Source organism: Nerophis ophidion, linkage group LG04, assembly GCF_033978795.1.
Source record: "Nerophis ophidion isolate RoL-2023_Sa linkage group LG04, RoL_Noph_v1.0, whole genome shotgun sequence".
NCBI classification, from domain to species: domain Eukaryota; kingdom Metazoa; phylum Chordata; class Actinopteri; order Syngnathiformes; family Syngnathidae; genus Nerophis; species Nerophis ophidion.
In genome coordinates this window covers 85504519-85523513 of record NC_084614.1, presented here as the reverse complement: position 1 = coordinate 85523513, position 18995 = coordinate 85504519, and the positions used below count along the sequence as shown (strand labels likewise).

Sequence of the window (18995 nt, the reverse complement as noted above, 5' to 3'; positions counted from 1 at the left end):
TTGCAGACCATTTTTCTGCAAGCTTTGAGCTGGTCTACAGAGTGCTTGGATTTAAGTGCTTCACAGTTAAGTCTCTTGTTTGGTGGTATTTTCTTCAGTTGGGGGCGGACTTCCAGGAGGAGCAAAACACCTGCGCAGTGAATTGATTTAAAAGGGTTGGTAGAAGTGCGTGGTCTCTACCTGCATTGTTTGGTCTTGACCCCATGTGGCGTCCTCCAGTGGCATGAAGAGCTCATGACGACCTTCTGCCGCATGGTCCTTAGGGTGTTCCAGCAGGTGTTGATGTCAGGGTCCAGGTGGGTATCAGGGATTGCAGACCATTTTTCTGCAAGCTTTGAGCTGGTCTACAGACTGCTTGGATTTAAGTGCTTCACAGTTAAGTCTCTTGTTTGGTGGTATTTTCTTCAGTTGGGGGCGGACTTCCAGAAGGAGCCAAACACCTGCGCAGTGAATTGATTTAAAAGGGTTGGTAGAAGTGCGTGGTCTCTACCCGCACTGTTTTGTCTTGGCCCCATGTGGGGTCCTCCAGTGGCATGAAGAGCTCATGACGACCTTCTGCCGCATGGTCCTTAGGGTGTTCCAGCAGGTGTTGATGTCAGGGTCCAGGTGGGTATCAGGGATTGCAGACAAATTTTCTGCAAGCTTTGAGCTGGTCTACAGGGTGCTTGGATTTAAGTGCTTCACAGATACGTCTCTTGTTTGGTGGTATTTTCTTCAGTTGGGGGCGGACTTCCAGGAGGAACAAAACATCTGCGCAGTGAATTTGTTCAAAAGGGGTGGTCGAAGTACGCGGTCTCTACCCGCACTGTTTTGTCTTGGCCCCATGTGGCGTCCTCCAGTGGCATGAAGAGCTCATGACGACCTTCTGCCGCATGGTCCTAAGGGTGTTCCAGCAGGTGTTGATGTCAGGGTCCAGGTGGGTATCAGGGATTGTAGACAGTTTTTTTGCAAGCTTTGAGCTGGTCTACAGAGTGTTTGGATTTAAGTGCTTCACAGTTAAGTCTCTTGTTTGGTGGTATTTTCTTCAGTTGGGGGCGGACTTCCAGGAGGAACAAAACATCTGCGCAGTGAATTGATTTAAAAGGGGTGGTAGTAGTGCGTGGTCTCTACCCGCACTTTTTTGTCTTGGCCCAGTGGCATGAAGAGCTCATGACGACCTTCTGCCGCATGGTCCTTAGGGTGTTCCAGCAGGTGTTGATGTCAGGGTCCAGGTGGGTATCAGGGATTGCAGACCATTTTTCTGCAAGCTTTGAGCTGTTCTACAGAGTGCTTGGATTTAAGTGCTTCACAGTTAAGTCTCTTGTTTGGTGGTATTTTCTTCAGTTGGGGGCGGACTTCCAGGAGGAGCTAAACACCTGCGCAGTGAATTGATTTAAAAGGGTTGGTAGAAGTGCGTGGTCTCTACCCGCACTGTTTTGTCTTGGGCCCATGTGGGGTCCTCCAGTGGCATGAAGAGCTCATGACGACCTTCTGCCGCATGGTCCTTAGGGTGTTCCAGCAGGTGTTGATGTCAGGGTCCAGGTAGGTATCAGGGATTGCAGACACATTTTCTGCAAGCTTTGAGCTGGTCTACAGAGTGCTTGGATTTAAGTGCTTCACAGTCAAGTCTCTTGTTTGGTGGTATTTTCTTCATTTGGGGACGGACTTCCAGGAGGAACAAAACACCTGCGCAGTGAATTTGTTCGAAAGGGGTGGTAGAAGTGCGTGGTCTCTACCCGCACTGTTTTGTCTTGGCCCCATGTGGCGTCCTCCAGTGGCATGAAGAGCTCATGACGACCTTCTGCCGCATGGTCCTTAGGGTGTTCCAGCAGGTGTTGATGTCAGGGTCCAGGTAGGTATTAGGGATTGCAGACCATTTTTCTGCAAGCTTTGAGCTGTTCTACGGAGTGCTTGGATTTAAGTGCTTCACAGTTAAGTCTCTTGTTTGGTGGTATTTTCTTCAGTTGGGGGCGGACTTCCAGGAGGAACAAAACACCTGCGCAGTGAATTTGTTTAAAAGGGTTGGTAGAAGTGCGCAGTCTCTACCTGCACTGTTTTGTCTTGGCCCCATGTGGCGTCCTCCAGTGGCATGAAGAGCTCATGACGACCTTCTGCCGCATGAGGACTGCCGGAGCACCGGTCTGTTGGTGACTGCCGAATGAGGGTCCTCGCCACAGGTTTTTTGTTCGGGGTTTTCTCCCGTAACCTATAACCGAGAGGTTTGCCAGTAGGCACTGGTCAGTCGGATGGTGGTAGCCTGGGTGGAGGCTAAGCTATCCACCCCCGGGAGATCCCATGCTGTTTAGCCTGAGCCCGCAAGGCACACAGTTGCCAGGACTGCCAGGAGGGGGCACAGCAAAGGTCTTGGGGATGGAGAGGCAATGTACCGGCAAGGAAAGACTTGCGCATTCTGCTTTTCCGTCACTTGGTTCTTGATCAGCTAACCAGTTCCTGGAAGCGAGCGGAAGCAAGCAGCAGGCATGCGACTATGCTATCCGAGGACGGCTGTACTAGACCGCATCACATCATACCCGCTAGCCCACTAGTACACACATACCCGTAACATCTGCGTCTCCTCGTAGGTCACCTGACCAATGGGGCGCCCCCCCTGATGGCGTGTCACGTCAGTCCGGTAGCACACCAGTCAGAGAGGAGGCTGATGGGAAGGACGACAACGGCGGCGAGGTAAACGGCCACGCAAAGATGGCGTGCGCTCCACAAAGCTGACCTATGACCTCCCTCAGGACCTGGTGACCCCCAGCCAGTTGCTGCTGAGGTGGTGTCAGGAGGTCACGGCCGACTACGCCGGGGTCCGGGTCACCAACTTCAGCACTTCCTGGAGGAACGGCTTGGCCTTCTGCGCCATCCTGCACCACTTCCACCCCGACCTCATGTACGTGTGTGTCTCTGTCAGGCATGCTAGCAGTTAGCATGTGTAAAGTTCCAAGTTTTATGACTGTGTTAAATGGTTGCAAAATTAGCAAGAAAAACAAGTTAGCATGCTACCAGTTAGCATATGTAAAGTTCCAAGTTTTATGACTGTGGTAAATGGTTGCAAAATTAGCAAGAAAAACAAGTTAGCATGCTACCAGTTAGCATATGTAAAGTACCAAGTTTTATGACTGTGGTAAATGGTTGCAAAATTAGCAACAAAAGCAAGTTAGCATGCTACCAGTTAGCATATGTAAAGTTCCAAGTTTTAAGACTGTGATTAGTGGTTGCAAAATTAGCAACAAAAAATTAGCATGCTAGCAGTTAGTATACGTAAATTACCACATTTTAAGACTGTGGTAAATGGTTGACAAATTAGCAACAAAAAACATTATCATGCTAGCAGTTAGCATATGTAAAGTTCCAAGTTTTATGACTGTGGTAAATGGTTGCAAAATTAGCAACAAAAGCAAGTTAGCATGCTACCAGTTAGCATATGTAAAGTACCAACTTTTGTGACAGTGATAAATGGTTGGAAAGTTAGTAACAAAAACAAGTTAGCATGCTACCAGTTAGCATATGTAAAGTTCCAAGTTTTAAGACTGTGATTAGTGGTTGCAAAATTAGCAACAAAAAATTTGCATGCTAGCAGTTAGTATACGTAAATTACCACATTTTAAGACTGTGGTAAATAGTTGACAAATTAGCAACAAAAAACATTATCATGCTAGCAGTTAGCATATGTAAAGTTCCAAGTTTTATGACTGTGGTAAATGGTTGCAAAATTAGCAACAAAAGCAAGTTAGCATGTTACCAGTTAGCATATGTAAAGTACCAACTTTTGTGACAGTGATAAATGGTTGCAAAGTTAGTAACAAAAAAAAGTTAGCAGGGGCACTGTTAGCATATGTAAAGTTCCAAGTTTTAAGACTGTGATTAGTGGTTGCAAAATTAGCAACAAAAAAATTAGCATGCTAGCAGTTAGTATAGGTAAATCACCACATTTTAAGACTGTGGTAAATGGTTGACAAATTAGCAACAAAAAACATTATCATGCTATCAGTTAGCGTATGTAAAGTTCCAAGTTTTATGACTGTGGTAAATGGTTGCAAAATTAGCAACAAAAGCAAGTTAGCATGCTACCAGTTAGCATATGTAAAGTACCAACTTTTGTGACAGTGATTAATGGTTGCAAAGTTAGTAACAAAAAAAAGTTAGCAGGGGCACTGTTAGCATATGTAAAGTTCCAAGTTTTAAGACTGTGATTAGTGGTTGCAAAATTAGCAACAAAAAAATTAGCATGCTAGCAGTTAGTATAGGTAAATCACCACATTTTAAGACTGTGGTAAATGGTTGACAAATTAGCAACAAAAAACATTATCATGCTAGCAGTTAGCATATGTAAAGTTCCAAGTTTTAAGACTGTGATTAGTGGTTGCAAAATTAGCAACAAAAAATTTGCATGCTAGCAGTTAGCATATGGAAAGTTCCAAGTTTTAAGACTGTGGCAAATGGTTGCAAAATTAACAACAAAAGCAAGTTAGCATGCTACCAGTTAGCATATGTAAAGTACCAACTTTTGTGACAGTGATAAATGGTTGCAAAGTTAGTAACAACAAAAAGTTAGCAGGGGCACTGTTAGCATATGTAAAGTTCCAAGTTTTAAGACTGTGATTAGTGGTTGCAAAATTAGCAACAAAAAATTTGCATGCTAGCAGTTAGTATACGTAAATTACCACATTTTAAGACTGTGGTAAATGGTTGACAAATTAGCAACAAAAAACATTATCATGCTAGCAGTTAGCATATGGAAAGTTCCAAGTTTTAAGACTGTGGCAAATGGTTGCAAAATTAACAACAAAAGCAAGTTAGCATGCTACCAGTTAGCATATGTAAAGTACCAACTTTTGTGACAGTGATAAATGGTTGCAAAGTTAGTAGCAAAAAAAAGTTAGCAGGGGCACTGTTAGCATATGTAAAGTTCCAAGTTTTAAGACTGTGATTAGTGGTTGCAAAATTAGCAACAAAAAATTTGCATGCTAGCAGTTAGTATACGTAAATTACCACATTTTAAGACTGTGGTAAATAGTTGACAAATTAGCAACAAAAAACATTATCATGCTAGCAGTTAGCATATGAAAAGTTCCAAGTTTTATGACTGTGGTAAATGGTTGCAAAATTAGCAACAAAAGCAAGTTAGCATGCTACCAGTTAGCATATGTAAAGTACCAACTTTTGTGACAGTGATAAATGGTTGCAAAGTTAGTAACAAAAAAAAGTTAGCTGGGGCACTGTTAGCATATGTAAAGTTCCAAGTTTTAAGACTGTGATTAGTGGTTGCAAAATTAGCAACAAAAAATTAGCATGCTGGCAGTTAGTATACGTAAATTACCACATTTTAAGACTGTGGTAAATGGTTGACAAATTAGCAACAAAAAACATTATCATGCTAGCAGTTAGCATATGTAAAGTTCCAAGTTTTATGACTGTGGTAAATGGTTGCAAAATTAGCAACAAAAGCAAGTTAGCATGCTGCCAGTTAGCATATGTAAAGTACCAACTTTTGTGACAGTGATAAATGGTTGCAAAGTTAGTAACAAAAAAAAGTTAGCATGCTACCAGTTAGCATATGTAAAGTTCCAAGTTTTAAGACTGTGATTAGTGGTTGCAAAATTAACAACAGAAAATAGGCATGCTAGCAGTTAGTATACGTAAATTACCACATTTTAAGACTGTGGTAAATGGTTGACAAATTAGCAACAAAAAACATTATCATGCTAGCAGTTAGCATATGTAAAGTTCCAAGTTTTATGATTGTGGTAAATGGTTGCAAAATTAGCAACAAAAGCAAGTTAGCATGCTACCAGTTAGCATATATAAAGTACCAACTTTTGTGACAGTGATAAATGGTTGGAAAGTTAGTAACAAAAACAAGTTAGCATGCTACCAGTTAGCATATGTAAAGTTCCAAGTTTTAAGACTGTGATTAGTGGTTTCAAAATTAGCAACAAAAAATTTGCATGCTAGCAGTTAGTATACGTAAATTACCACATTTTAAGACTGTGGTAAATGGTTGACAAATTAGCAACAAAAAACATTATCATGCTAGCAGTTAGCATATGGAAAGTTCCAAGTTTTAAGACTGTGGCAAATGGTTGCAAAATTAGCAACAAAAGCAAGTTAGCATGCTACCAGTTAGCATATGTAAAGTACCAACTTTTGTGACAGTGATAAATGGTTGCAAAGTTAGTAACAACAAAAAGTTAGCAGGGGCACTGTTAGCATATGTAAAGTTCCAAGTTTTAAGACTGTGATTAGTGGTTGCAAAATTAGCAACAAAAAATTAGCATGCTAGCAGTTAGTATACGTAAATTACCACATTTTAAGACTGTGGTAAATGGTTGACAAATTAGCCACAAAAAACATTATCATGCTATCAGTTAGCATATGTAATGTTCCAAGTTTTATGACTGTGGTAAATGGTTGCAAAATTATCAACAAAAAGCAAGTTAGCATGCTACCAATTAGCATATGTAAAGTACCAACTTTTGTGACAGTGATAAATGGTTGCAAAGTTAGTAACAAAAAAAAGTTAGCAGGGGCACTGTTAGCATATGTAAAGTTCCAAGTTTTAAGACTGTGATTAGTGGTTGCAAAATTAGCAACAAAAAATTAGCATGCTAGCAGTTAGTATACGTAAATTACCACATTTTAAGACTGTGGTAAATGGTTGACAAATTAGCAACAAAAAACATTATCATGCTAGCAGTTAGCATATGTAAAGTTCCAAGTTTTATGACTGCGGTAAATGGTTGCAAAATTAGCAACAAAAGCAAGTTAGCATGCTACTAGTTAGCATATGTAAAGTACCAACTTTTGTGACAGTGATAAATGCTTGCAAAGTTAGTAACAAAAAAAAGTTAGCAGGGGCACTGTTAGCATATGTACAGTTCCAAGTTTTAAGACTGTGATTAGTGGTTGCAAAATTAGCAACAAAAAATTTGAATGCTAGCAGTTAGTATACGTAAATTACCACATTTTAAGACTGTGGTAAATGGTTGACAAATTAGCAACAAAAAACATCATGCTAGCAGTTAGCATATGTAAAGTTTTATGACTTTGGTAAATGGTTGCAAAATTAGGAACTAAAACAGGTTACCATGCTGCCAGTTAGCGTATGTAAAGTACCGAGTTTTTTGACGGTGGTAAATGGTTGCAAAATTAGTAACCCAAAAAAGTTAGCAGGGGCGCAGTTAGCATATTTAAAGGTCCAAGTTATAAGACTATGGTTAGTGGTTGCAAAACTACCAACAAAAAAAAGTTAGCATGCTAGCAGTTAGCATACGGAAAGTAACACATTTTATGACTGTGGTAAATGGTTGCAAAATTAGCAACAAAAAACATTAGCATGCTAGCAGTTAACATGTGTAAATTTCCAAGTTTTATGACTCTGGTAAATGGTTGCAAAATTAGGAACTAAAACAGGTTACCATGCTACCAGTTAGCATATGTAAAGTACCAAGTTTTTTGACGGTGGTAAATGGTTGCAAAATTAGTAACCAAAAAAAGTTAACAGGGGCGCAGTTAGCATATTTAAAGGTCCAAGTTGTGAGATTATGGTTAGTGGTTGCAAAATTACCAACAAAAAAAAGTTAGCATGCTAGCAGTTAACATACGGAAAGTAACACATTATATGACTGTGGTAAATGGTTGCAAAATTAGCAACAAAAAACATTAGCATGCTAGCAGTTAACATATGTAAATTTCCAAGTTTTGTGCCTGTGTTTAGTGGTTGCAAAATTAGCAACAAAAAAAAAAGTAAGCATACGTAAAGTATATATATACATAAACTACCACATTTTATGACTGGTAAATGGTTGCAAAATTAGGAACTAAAACAGGTTACCATGCTACCAGTTAGCGTATGTAAAGTACAAAGTTTTTTGACGGTGGTAAATGGTTGCAAAATTAGGAACCAAAAAAAGTTAGCAGGGGCGCAGTTAGCATATTTAAAGGTCCAAGTTATAAGACTATGGTTAGTGGTTGCAAAATTACCAACAAAAAAAAGTTAGCATGCTAGCAGTTAGCAAACGGAAAGTAACACATTTTATGACTGTGGTAAATGGTTGCAAAATTAGCAACCAAAAACATTAGCATGCTAGCAGTTAACATATGTAAATTTCCAAGTTTTGTGCCTGTGTTTAGTGGTTGCAAAATTAGACACAACAAAAAAGTAAGCATATGTAAAGTATATATATACGTAAAGTACCACATTTTATGACTGGTAAATGGTTGCAAAATTAGCAACAACAACAATTAGCATGATAACAGTTAGCATATGTACATTTCCAAGTTTTATAAATGTGTTTAGTGGTTGCAAAATTAGCAACAAAAAAATTAGCATGCCAGCAGTTAGCATATGTAATGTTCCAAGTTTAATGAATGTGGTTAATGGTTGCATAATTAGCAACAACCAAAAACAGTTAGCATATGTAAAGTACCACATTTTCTGACTGTGGTAAATGGTTGCAAAATTAGCAACAAAAAAAATAGCATGCTAGTAGTGAGCATTGGTAAAGTTCCAAGTTTTAAGACTGGGGTTAGTGGTTGCAAAATTAGCAACAAAAAATTAGTTTGCAAATGCAAACTACCACATTTTATGACTGTGGTAAATGGTTGCAAAATTAGCACAAAAAAAAACGTTAGCTTGCTAGCAGTTAGCATTTGTAAAGTTCCAAGTTTAATGAATGCGCTTAATAGTAGCATAATTAGCAACAACATAAACAGGTTAGCATATGTAAAGTACCACATTTTCTGACTGTTGTACATGGTTGCAAAATTAGCAACAAAAAATAGTTAGCATATGTAAAGTACCACATTTTATGACTGTGGTACATGGTTGCAAAATTAGCAACAAAAAAATTAGCATGCTAGTAGTGAGCATTGGTAAAGTTCCAAGTTTTAAGACGGGTTAGTGGTTGCAAAATTAGCAACAAAAAATTAGTTTGCAAATGTAAACTACCACATTTTATGACTGTGGTAAATGGTTGCAAAATTAGCAGAAAAAAAAACGTTTGCTTGCTAGCAGTTAGCATTTGTAAAGTTCCAAGTTTAATGAATGCGCTTAATGGTTGCATAATTAGCAACAACATAAACAAGTTAGCATGTGTAAAGTACCACATTTTCTGACTGTGGTAAATGGTTGCAAAATTAGCAACAAAAAATAGTTAGCAGATGTAAAGTACCTAATTTTATGACTGTGGTACATGGTTGCAAAATTAGCAACAAAAAAAAGTTAGCATGCTAGCAGATAGCATATGTAAAGTTCCAAGTTTAATGAATGTGGTTAATGGTTGCATAATTTGTAACAACCAAAAAAAGTTAGCATTGTAAAGTACCACATTTTCTGACTGTGGTAAATGGTTGCAAAATTAGCAACAAAAAAATTTGCATGCTACTAGTGAGCATATGTAAAGTTCCAAGATTTAAGACTGGGGTTAGAGGTTGCAAAATTAGCAACAAAAAATAGTTAGCATATGTAAACTACCACATTTTATGACTGTGGTAAATGGTTGTAAAATTATCAACAAAAAAAGTTAGCATATGTAAAGTTACAAGTTTTATGACTGTGGTAAGTGGTTGAAAAATTAGCAACAACAAAAATTTGCAAGCTAGCAGTTAGCATATGTAAAGTTACAAGTTTTATGACTGTGTGGCAAAATTTTGAAAAAGAAAATAGGACGCCTACAGTTAGCGTATGTAAAGAACCATGTTTATGATTCTGTGGTACACAGTTAATAGATGGGGGGGGGGATTTACCATGCTAACACTTAGCATATGTAAAGTACCAAGTTTTATGACTATGCGGTAAACGGTTAACAAATTAGCAAAAACAATTAGCATGCTATCTGTTAGCCTATGTAAAATACCAAGTTTTATGAGTCTGTGGTAAACGGTTGCAAAATTAGTCCCAAAAAAACGTTAGCATACTGACAGTTTGCATGTATAAAGTACCAATTTTATGATTCTGAAGTAAACGGTTGCAAAATTAGGAAAAAATATTTTAGCAATGTTTATGACTCCATAGTAAACGGTTGCAAAATTTGGAAAACATTTTTTTTTAGCATTCTAACAGATGGCATGTATAAATCAAATCAAATCAGTTGGCATGTATAAAGTACCAATGTTTATAACTATAGTAAACGGTTGCAAAATTAGAAAATTAAATGTATCATGCTAATAATTAGCTTTTGTGAAGTACCAGGTTTTATGACTGTGGAAAATGGTTGAAAAATGTTCAACAAAAATAATTAGCATGCTAGCAGTTAGCATATGCAAAGTTACAAGTTTTATGATTGTGGGAAGTGGTTGAAAAATTAGCAACAAAAAAATTAGCATGCTAGCAGTTAGCATATGTAAAGTTACAAGCTTTATGACTGTGTGGCAAAATTTTGAAAAAGAAAATAGCACGCTTACAGTTAGCGTATGTAAAGAACCATGTTTATGATTCTGTGGTACACTTAGCATATGTAAAGTACTAAGTTTTATGACTATGCGGTAAACGGTTAACAAATGAGCAAAAACAGTTAGCATGCTATCTGTTAGCCTATGTAAAGTACCAAGTTTTATGAGTCTGTGGTAAACGGTTGCAAAATTAGTCCCAAAAAAACGTTAGCATTCTGACAGTTTGCATGTATAAAGTACCAATTTTATGATTCTGAAGTAAACAGTTGTAAAATTAGGAAAAAATATTTTAGCAATGTTTATGACTCCATAGTAAACGGTTGCAAAATTTGGAAAACATTTTTTTTTAGCACTCTAACAGTTGGCATGTATAAATCAAATCAAATCAGTTGGCATGTATAAAGTACCAATGTTTATAACTATAGTAAACGGTTGCAAAATTAGAAAATTAAATGTATCATGCTAATAATTAGCTTTTGTGAAGTACCAGGTTTTATGACTGTGGTAAATGCTTGAAAAATTTGCAACAAAAAGAATTAGCATGCTAGCAGTTAGCATATGTAAAGTTACAAGTTTTATGACTGGGGTAAGTGGTTGAAAAATTAGGAACAACAAAAATTAGCGAGCTAGCAGTTAGCATATGTAAAGTTACAAGCTTTATGACTGTGTGGCAAAATTTTGAAAAAGAAAATAGCACGCTTACAGTTAGCGTATGTAAAGAACCATGTTTATGATTCTGTGGTACACAGTTAATAGATAGGGGGGGGGGGGGTTACCATGCTAACACTTAGCATATGTAAAGTACCAAGTTTTATGACTCTGCGGTAAACGGTTAACAAATTAGCAAAAACAGTTAGCATGCTATCTGTTAGCCTATGTAAAGTACCAAGTTTTATGAGTCTGAGGTAAACGGTTGCAAAATTAGTCCCAAAAAAACATTAGCATTCTGACAGTTTGCATGTATAAAGTACCAATTTTATGATTCTGAAGTAAACGGTTGCAAAATTAGGAAAACTTTTTTTAGCATTCTAACAGTTTGCATGTATAAAGTACCAATGTTTATGACTATAGCAAATGGTTGCAAAATTAGAAAATTAAATGTATCATGCTAATAATTAGCTTTCGTGAAGTACCAGGTTTTATGACTGTGGTAAATGGTTGAAAAATGTTCAACAAAAAGAATTAGCATGCTAGCAGTTAGCATATGCAAAGTTACAAGTTTTATGACTTTGGTAGGTGGTTGAAAAATTAGCAACAAAAAAAATTTGCATGCTAGCAGTTAGCATATGCAAAGTTACAAGTTTTATGACTGTGTGGCAAAATTTTGAAAAAGAAAATAGCACGCTTACAGTTAGCGTATGTAAAGAACCATGTTTATGATTCTGTGGTACACAGTTAATAGATGGGGGGGGGGGGGGGTTACCATGCTAACACTTAGCATATGTAAAGTACCAAGTTTTATGACTTTGCGGTAAACGGTTAACAAATTAGCAAAAACAGTTAGCATGCTATCTGTTAGCCTATGTAAAGTACCAAGTTTTATGAGTCTGTGGTAAACGGTTGCAAAATTAGTCCCAAAAAAATGTTAGCATACTGACAGTTTGCATGTATAAAGTACCAATTTTATGATTCTGAAGTAAACGGTCGCAAAATTAGGAAAAAATATTTTAGCAATGTTTATGACTCCATAGTAAACGGTTGCAAAATTTGGAAAACATTTTTTTTAGCATTCTAACAGTTGGCATGTATAAATCAAATCAAATCAGTTGGCATGTATAAAGTACCAATGTTTATGACTATAGTAAACGGTTGCAAAATTTGAAAATTAAATGTATCATGCTAATAATTAGCTTTCGTGAAGTACCAGGTTTTATGACTGTGGTAAATGGTTGAAAAATGTTCAACAAAAAGAATTAGCATGCTAGCAGTTAGCAGTTAGCATATGTAAAGTTACAAGTTTTATGACTGCGGTAAGTGGTTGAAAAATTAGCAACAACAAAAATTAGCGAGCTAGCAGTTAGCATATGTAAAGTTACAAGTTTTAAGACTGTGTGGCAAAATTTTGAGGAAGAAATTAGCACGCTTACAGTTAGCGTATGTAAAGAACCATGTTTATGATTCTGTTGTACACAGTTAATAGATGGGGGGGGGGGGGGGGGTTACCATGCTAACACTTAGCATATGTTAAGTACCAAGTTTTATGACTATGCGGTAAACGGTTAACAAATTAGCAAAAACAGTTAGCATGCTATCTGTTAGCCTATGTAAAGTACCAAGTTTTATGAGTCTGAGGTAAACGGTTGCAAAATTGGTCCCAAAAAAAAGGTTAGCATTCTGACAGTTTGCATGTATAAAGTACCAATTTTATGTTTCTGAAGTAAATGGTTGCAAAATTAGGAAAAAATATTTTAGAAATGTTTATGACTCCATAGTAAACGGTTGCAAAATTTAGAAAACATTTTTTTTAGCATTCTAACAGTTGGCATGTATAAATCAAATCAAATCAGTTGGCATGTATAAAGTACCAATGTTTATGACTATAGTAAACGGTTGCAAAATTAGAAAATTAAATGTATCATGCTAATAATTAGCTTTCGTGAAGTACCAGGTTTTATGACTGTGGTAAATGGTTGAAAAATTTTCAACAAAAAGAATTAGCATGCTAGCAGTTAGCATATGTAAAGTTACAAGTTTTATGACTGTGGTAAGTGGTTGAAAAATTAGCAACAACAAAAATTTGCGAGCTAGCAGTTAGCATTTGTAAAGTTACAAGTTTTATGACTGTGTGGCACAATTTTGAAAAAGAAAATAGCACGCTTACAGTTAGCGTATGTAAAGAACCATGTTTATGATTCTGTGGTACACAGTTAATAGATGGGGGGGGGGGGTTTACCATGCTAACACTTAGCATATGTAAAGTACCAAGTTTTATGACTTTGTGGTAAACGGTTAACAAATTAGCAAAAACAGTTAGCATGCTATCTGTTAGCCTATGTAAAATACCAAGTTTTATGAGTCTGTGGTAAACGGTTGCAAAATTAGTTCCAAAAAAATGTTAGCATTCTGACAGTTTGCATGTATAAAGTACCAATTTTATGATTCTGAGGTAAACGGTTGCAAAACTAGGAAAACATTTTTTTTAGCATTCTAACAGTTTGCATGTATAAAGTACCAATGTTTATGACTATAGTAAACGGTTGCAAAATTAGAAAATTAAATGTATCATGCTAATAATTAGCTTTCGTGAAGTACCAGGTTTTATGACTGTGGTAAATGGTTGAAAAATGTTCAACAAAAAGAATTAGCATGCTAACAGTTAGCATATGTAAAGTTACTAGTTTTATGACTGCGGTAAGTGGTTGAAAAATTAGCAACAACAAAAATTAGCGAGCTAGCAGTTAGCATATGTAAAGTTACAAGTTTAATGACTGTGTGGCAAAATTTTGAAAAAGAAAATAGCACGCTTACAGTTAGCGTATGTAAAGAACCATGTTTATGATTCTGTGGTACACTTAGCATATGTAAAGTACCAAGTTTTATGACTATGCGGTAAACGGTTAACAAATTAGCAAAAACAGTTAGCATGCTATCTGTTAGCCTATGTAAAGTACCAAGTTTTATGAGTCTGAGGTAAACGGTTGCAAAATTAGTCCCAAAAAAAGTTAGCATTCTGCCAGTTTGCATGTATAAAGTACCAATTTTATGATTCTGAAGTAAACGGTTGCAAAATTAGGAAAAAATATTTTAGCAATGTTTATGAGTCCATAGTAAACGGTTGCAAAATTTGGAAAACATTTTTTTTTAGCATTCTAACAGTTGGCATGTATAAATCAAATCAAATCAGTTGGCATGTATAAAGTACCAATGTTTATAACTATAGTAAACGGTTGCAAAATTAGAAAATTAAATGTATCATGCTAATAATTAGCATTCGTGAAGTACCAGGTTTTATGACTGTGGTAAATGGTTGAAAAATTGCCACAAAAAGAATTAGCATGCTAGCAGTTAGCATATGTAAAGTTACAAGTTTTATGACTGTGGTAAGTGGTTGAAAAATTAGCAACAACAAAAATTTGCGAGCTAGCAGTTAGCATTTGTAAAGTTACAAGTTTTATGACTGTGTGGCACAATTTTGAAAAAGAAAATAGCACGCTTACAGTTAGCGTATGTAAAGAACCATGTTTATGATTCTGTGGTACACAGTTAATAGATGGGGGGGGGGGGTTTACCATGCTAACACTTAGCATATGTAAAGTACCAAGTTTTATGACTTTGTGGTAAACGGTTAACAAATTAGCAAAAACAGTTAGCATGCTATCTGTTAGCCTATGTAAAATACCAAGTTTTATGAGTCTGTGGTAAACGGTTGCAAAATTAGTTCCAAAAAAATGTTAGCATTCTGACAGTTTGCATGTATAAAGTACCAATTTTATGATTCTGAGGTAAACGGTTGCAAAACTAGGAAAACATTTTTTTTAGCATTCTAACAGTTTGCATGTATAAAGTACCAATGTTTATGACTATAGTAAACGGTTGCAAAATTAGAAAATTAAATGTATCATGCTAATAATTAGCTTTCGTGAAGTACCAGGTTTTATGACTGTGGTAAATGGTTGAAAAATGTTCAACAAAAAGAATTAGCATGCTAACAGTTAGCATATGTAAAGTTACTAGTTTTATGACTGCGGTAAGTGGTTGAAAAATTAGCAACAACAAAAATTAGCGAGCTAGCAGTTAGCATATGTAAAGTTACAAGTTTAATGACTGTGTGGCAAAATTTTGAAAAAGAAAATAGCACGCTTACAGTTAGCGTATGTAAAGAACAATGTTTATGATTCTGTGGTACACTTAGCATATGTAAAGTACCAAGTTTTATGACTTTGCGGTAAACGGTTAACAAATTAGCAAAACCAGTTAGCATGCTATCTGTTAGCCTATGTAAAATACCAAGTTTTATGAGTCTGTGGTAAACGGTTGCAAAATTAGTCCCAAAAAAACGTTAGCATTCTGACAGTTTGCATGTATAAAGTACCAATTTTATGATTCTGAAGTAAACGGTTGCAAAATTAGGAAAAAATATTTTAGCAATGTTTATGAGTCCATAGTAAACGGTTGCAAAATTAGACAATAAAATTAATCATGCTAATAGTTAGCATTCATGAGGTACCAATTTTTATGACTGTTTTAAACGGCTGCAAAATTTGCACAAAATCTATTTAGCATGCTAACAGTTAGCATAAGTAAGGTAGCAAAGGTTATAAGTTAGCATGCAGCTGTCAATCATCTGTTTTGTCCCCTCAGAGATTTTGATTGCCTGAAGTCACATGACATCAAAATGAACAACAAGAAGGTGAGCGTCCTGATGATGTCATCCTGATGATGTCGTCCTGATGATGTCATCCTGATGATGTCATCCTGATGATGTCATCATGCGACAGCGACATTCTGCTCAAAGCAAATAAAGAATGTTGCGGACGTGTCCTCTCCCGCCCAGGCCTTTGACGCCTTGGAGTCCTTGGGCATCTCCCGCCTGCTGGAGCCGTCAGACATGGTCCTGCTGTCGGTCCCAGACCGCCTCATCGTGATGACGTACCTCAGCCAGATCCGAGCACACTTCACCCAGCAGGAGCTCAGCGTGCTGCACATCGAGCGCAACGCCGGCCAATCCAGTTACGGCCCCGCCCTCGCCGGCCCGCCGCCCTCCGACGTCCAGGCCGCCGCCTTCTGTGTGGCGCGGCTCAACGAGGGGGAGGGACTGCAAGAGGGAGGGGCCTCCTTGCTGGTACCGCCCCCCAGATCCAAGAGAACCACCCAAGGTCTAAGTGATCGTCCTTATGTTGACGTGTTGTTGACGTGTTATTGACGTGTTGTTGACGTGTTATTGACATTTTATTGACATGGGGTGTTGTTGACATGTTATTGACGTGTTGTTGACATGTTATTAACATATTATTGACATGTTGATGTGTGGTTGACATGTTGTTGACGTGTTGTTGACATTTTATTGACATGAGGTGTTGTTGACATGTTATTGACATGTTGACATGTTATTAACATATTATTGACATGTTGACGTGTTGTTGACATTTTATTGACATGAGGTGTTGTTGACATGTTATTGACGTGTTGTTGACATGTTATTGACGTGTTGTTGACATGTTATTAACATATTATTGACATGTTGATGTGTTGTTGACATGTCATAGACATGTTGTTGACGCTTTAACATATTACTGACATGATGTGTTGTTGACATGTTGACGTGTTATTGACATTTTATTGACATGTTGATGTGTTGTTGACATGTTATAGACGTGTTATTGACATTTTATTGACATGTTGAGGTGTTGTTGACATGTTATTGACGTGTTGTTGACATGTTGGCGTGTTAACATTATTGACCTTTTGATGTGTTATTGACATGTTATAGACGTGTTGTTGACGTGTTATTAACATATTATTGACATGTTGATGTGTTGTTGACAAGTTATAGACATGTTGTTGACATGTTAACATATTATTGACATGTTGATGTGTTGTTGACATGTCATAGACATGTTGTTGACGTTTTAACATATTACTGACATGATGTGTTGTTGACATGTTATAGACATGTTGACGTGTTATTAACATATTATTGACATGTGGATGTGTTGTTGACATGTAATAGACGTGTTGTTGACGTGTTAACATATTATTAACATGATCTGTTGTTGACATGTTATAGACGTGTTATTGACATTTTATTGACATGTTGAGGTGTTGTTGACATGTTATTGACGTGTTGTTGACATGTTATTAACATATTATTGACATGTTGATGTGTTGTTGACATGTCATAGACATGTTGTTGACGCTTTAACATATTACTGACATGATGTGTTGTTGACATGTTGACGTGTTATTGACATTTTATTGACATGTTGATGTGTTGTTGACATGTTATAGACGTGTTATTGACATTTTATTGACATGTTGAGGTGTTGTTGACATGTTATTGACGTGTTGTTGACATGTTGGCGTGTTAACATTATTGACCTTTTGATGTGTTATTGACATGTTATAGACGTGTTGTTGACGTGTTAACATATTATTAACATGATCTGTTGTTGACATGTTGACGTGTTATTGACATTTTATTGACATGTTGATGTGTTGTTGACATGTTATAGACGTGTTGTTGACGTGTTATTGACATTTTATTGACATGTTGAGGTGTTGTTGACATGTTATTGACGTGTTGTTGACATGTTGGCGTGTTATTAACATTATTGACCTTTTGATGTGTTGTTGACATGTTATAGACGTGTTGTTGACGTGTTATTAACATATTATTGACATGTTGATGTGTTGTTGACAAGTTATAGACATGTTGTTGACGTGTTATTAACATATTATTGACATGTTGATGTGTTGTTGACAAGTTATAGACATGTTGTTGACATGTTAACATATTATTGACATGTTGATGTGTTGTTGACATGTCATAGACATGTTGACGTTTTAACATATTACTGACATGATGTGTTGTTGACATGTTATAGACATGTTGACGTGTTATTAACATATTATTGACATGTTGATGTGTTGTTGACATGTTATAGACGTGTTGTTGACGTGTTATTGACATTTTATTGACATGTTGAGGTGTTGTTGACATGTTATTGACGTGTTGTTGACATGTTGGCGTGTTAACATTATTGACCTTTTGATGTGTTGTTGACATGTTATAGACGTGTTGTTGACGTGTTATTAACATATTATTGACATGTTGATGTGTTGTTGACAAGTTATAGACATGTTGTTGACGTGTTATTAACATATTATTGACATGTTGATGTGTTGTTGACAAGTTATAGACATGTTGTTGACATGTTAACATATTATTGACATGTTGATGTGTTGTTGACATGTCATAGACATGTTGACGTTTTAACATATTACTGACATGATGTGTTGTTGACATGTTATAGACATGTTGACGTGTTATTAACATATTATTGACATGTGGATGTGTTGTTGACATGTAATAGACGTGTTGTTGACGTGTTAACATATTATTAACATGATCTGTTGTTGACATGTTGACGTGTTATTGACATTTTATTGACATGTTGATGTGTTGTTGACATGTTATAGACGTGTTGTTGACGTGTTATTGACATTTTATTGACATGTTGAGGTGTTGTTGACATGTTATTGACGTGTTGTTGACATGTTGGCGTGTTATTAACATTATTGACCTTTTGATGTGTTGTTGACATGTTATAGACGTGTTGTTGACGTGTTATTAACATATTATTGACATGTTGATGTGTTGTTGACAAGTTATAGACATGTTGTTGACGTGTTATTAACATATTATTGACATGTTGATGTGTTGTTGACATGTTATAGACATGTTGTTGACCTTTTAACATATTACTGACATGATGTGTTGTTGACATGTTATAGACATGTTGACGTGTTATTAACATATTATTGACATGTGGATGTGTTGTTGACATGTAATAGACGTGTTGTTGACGTGTTAACATATTATTAACATGATCTGTTGTTGACATGTTATAGACGTGTTATTGACATTTTATTGACATGTTGAGGTGTTGTTGACATGTTAT

The 18995-nt window shown here is 36.5% G+C and overlaps 1 protein-coding gene across 5 annotated transcripts in view; it reads left to right on the top strand.

The window, feature by feature from the left end:
* The window catches only part of LOC133552103 (EH domain-binding protein 1-like protein 1), a 68823-nt gene that overhangs the window by 35013 nt on the left and 14815 nt on the right, over positions 1-18995 (top strand). For all 5 annotated transcript variants that reach the window (XM_061899433.1, XM_061899432.1, XM_061899434.1 and 2 more), the window contains 4 exons: positions 2562-2664; positions 2724-2872; positions 15676-15724; positions 15869-16190. In XM_061899433.1, the coding sequence (XP_061755417.1) occupies positions 2562-2664; positions 2724-2872; positions 15676-15724; positions 15869-16190 (623 nt within the window). The remainder of the gene's footprint in view (positions 1-2561; positions 2665-2723; positions 2873-15675; positions 15725-15868; positions 16191-18995) is intronic.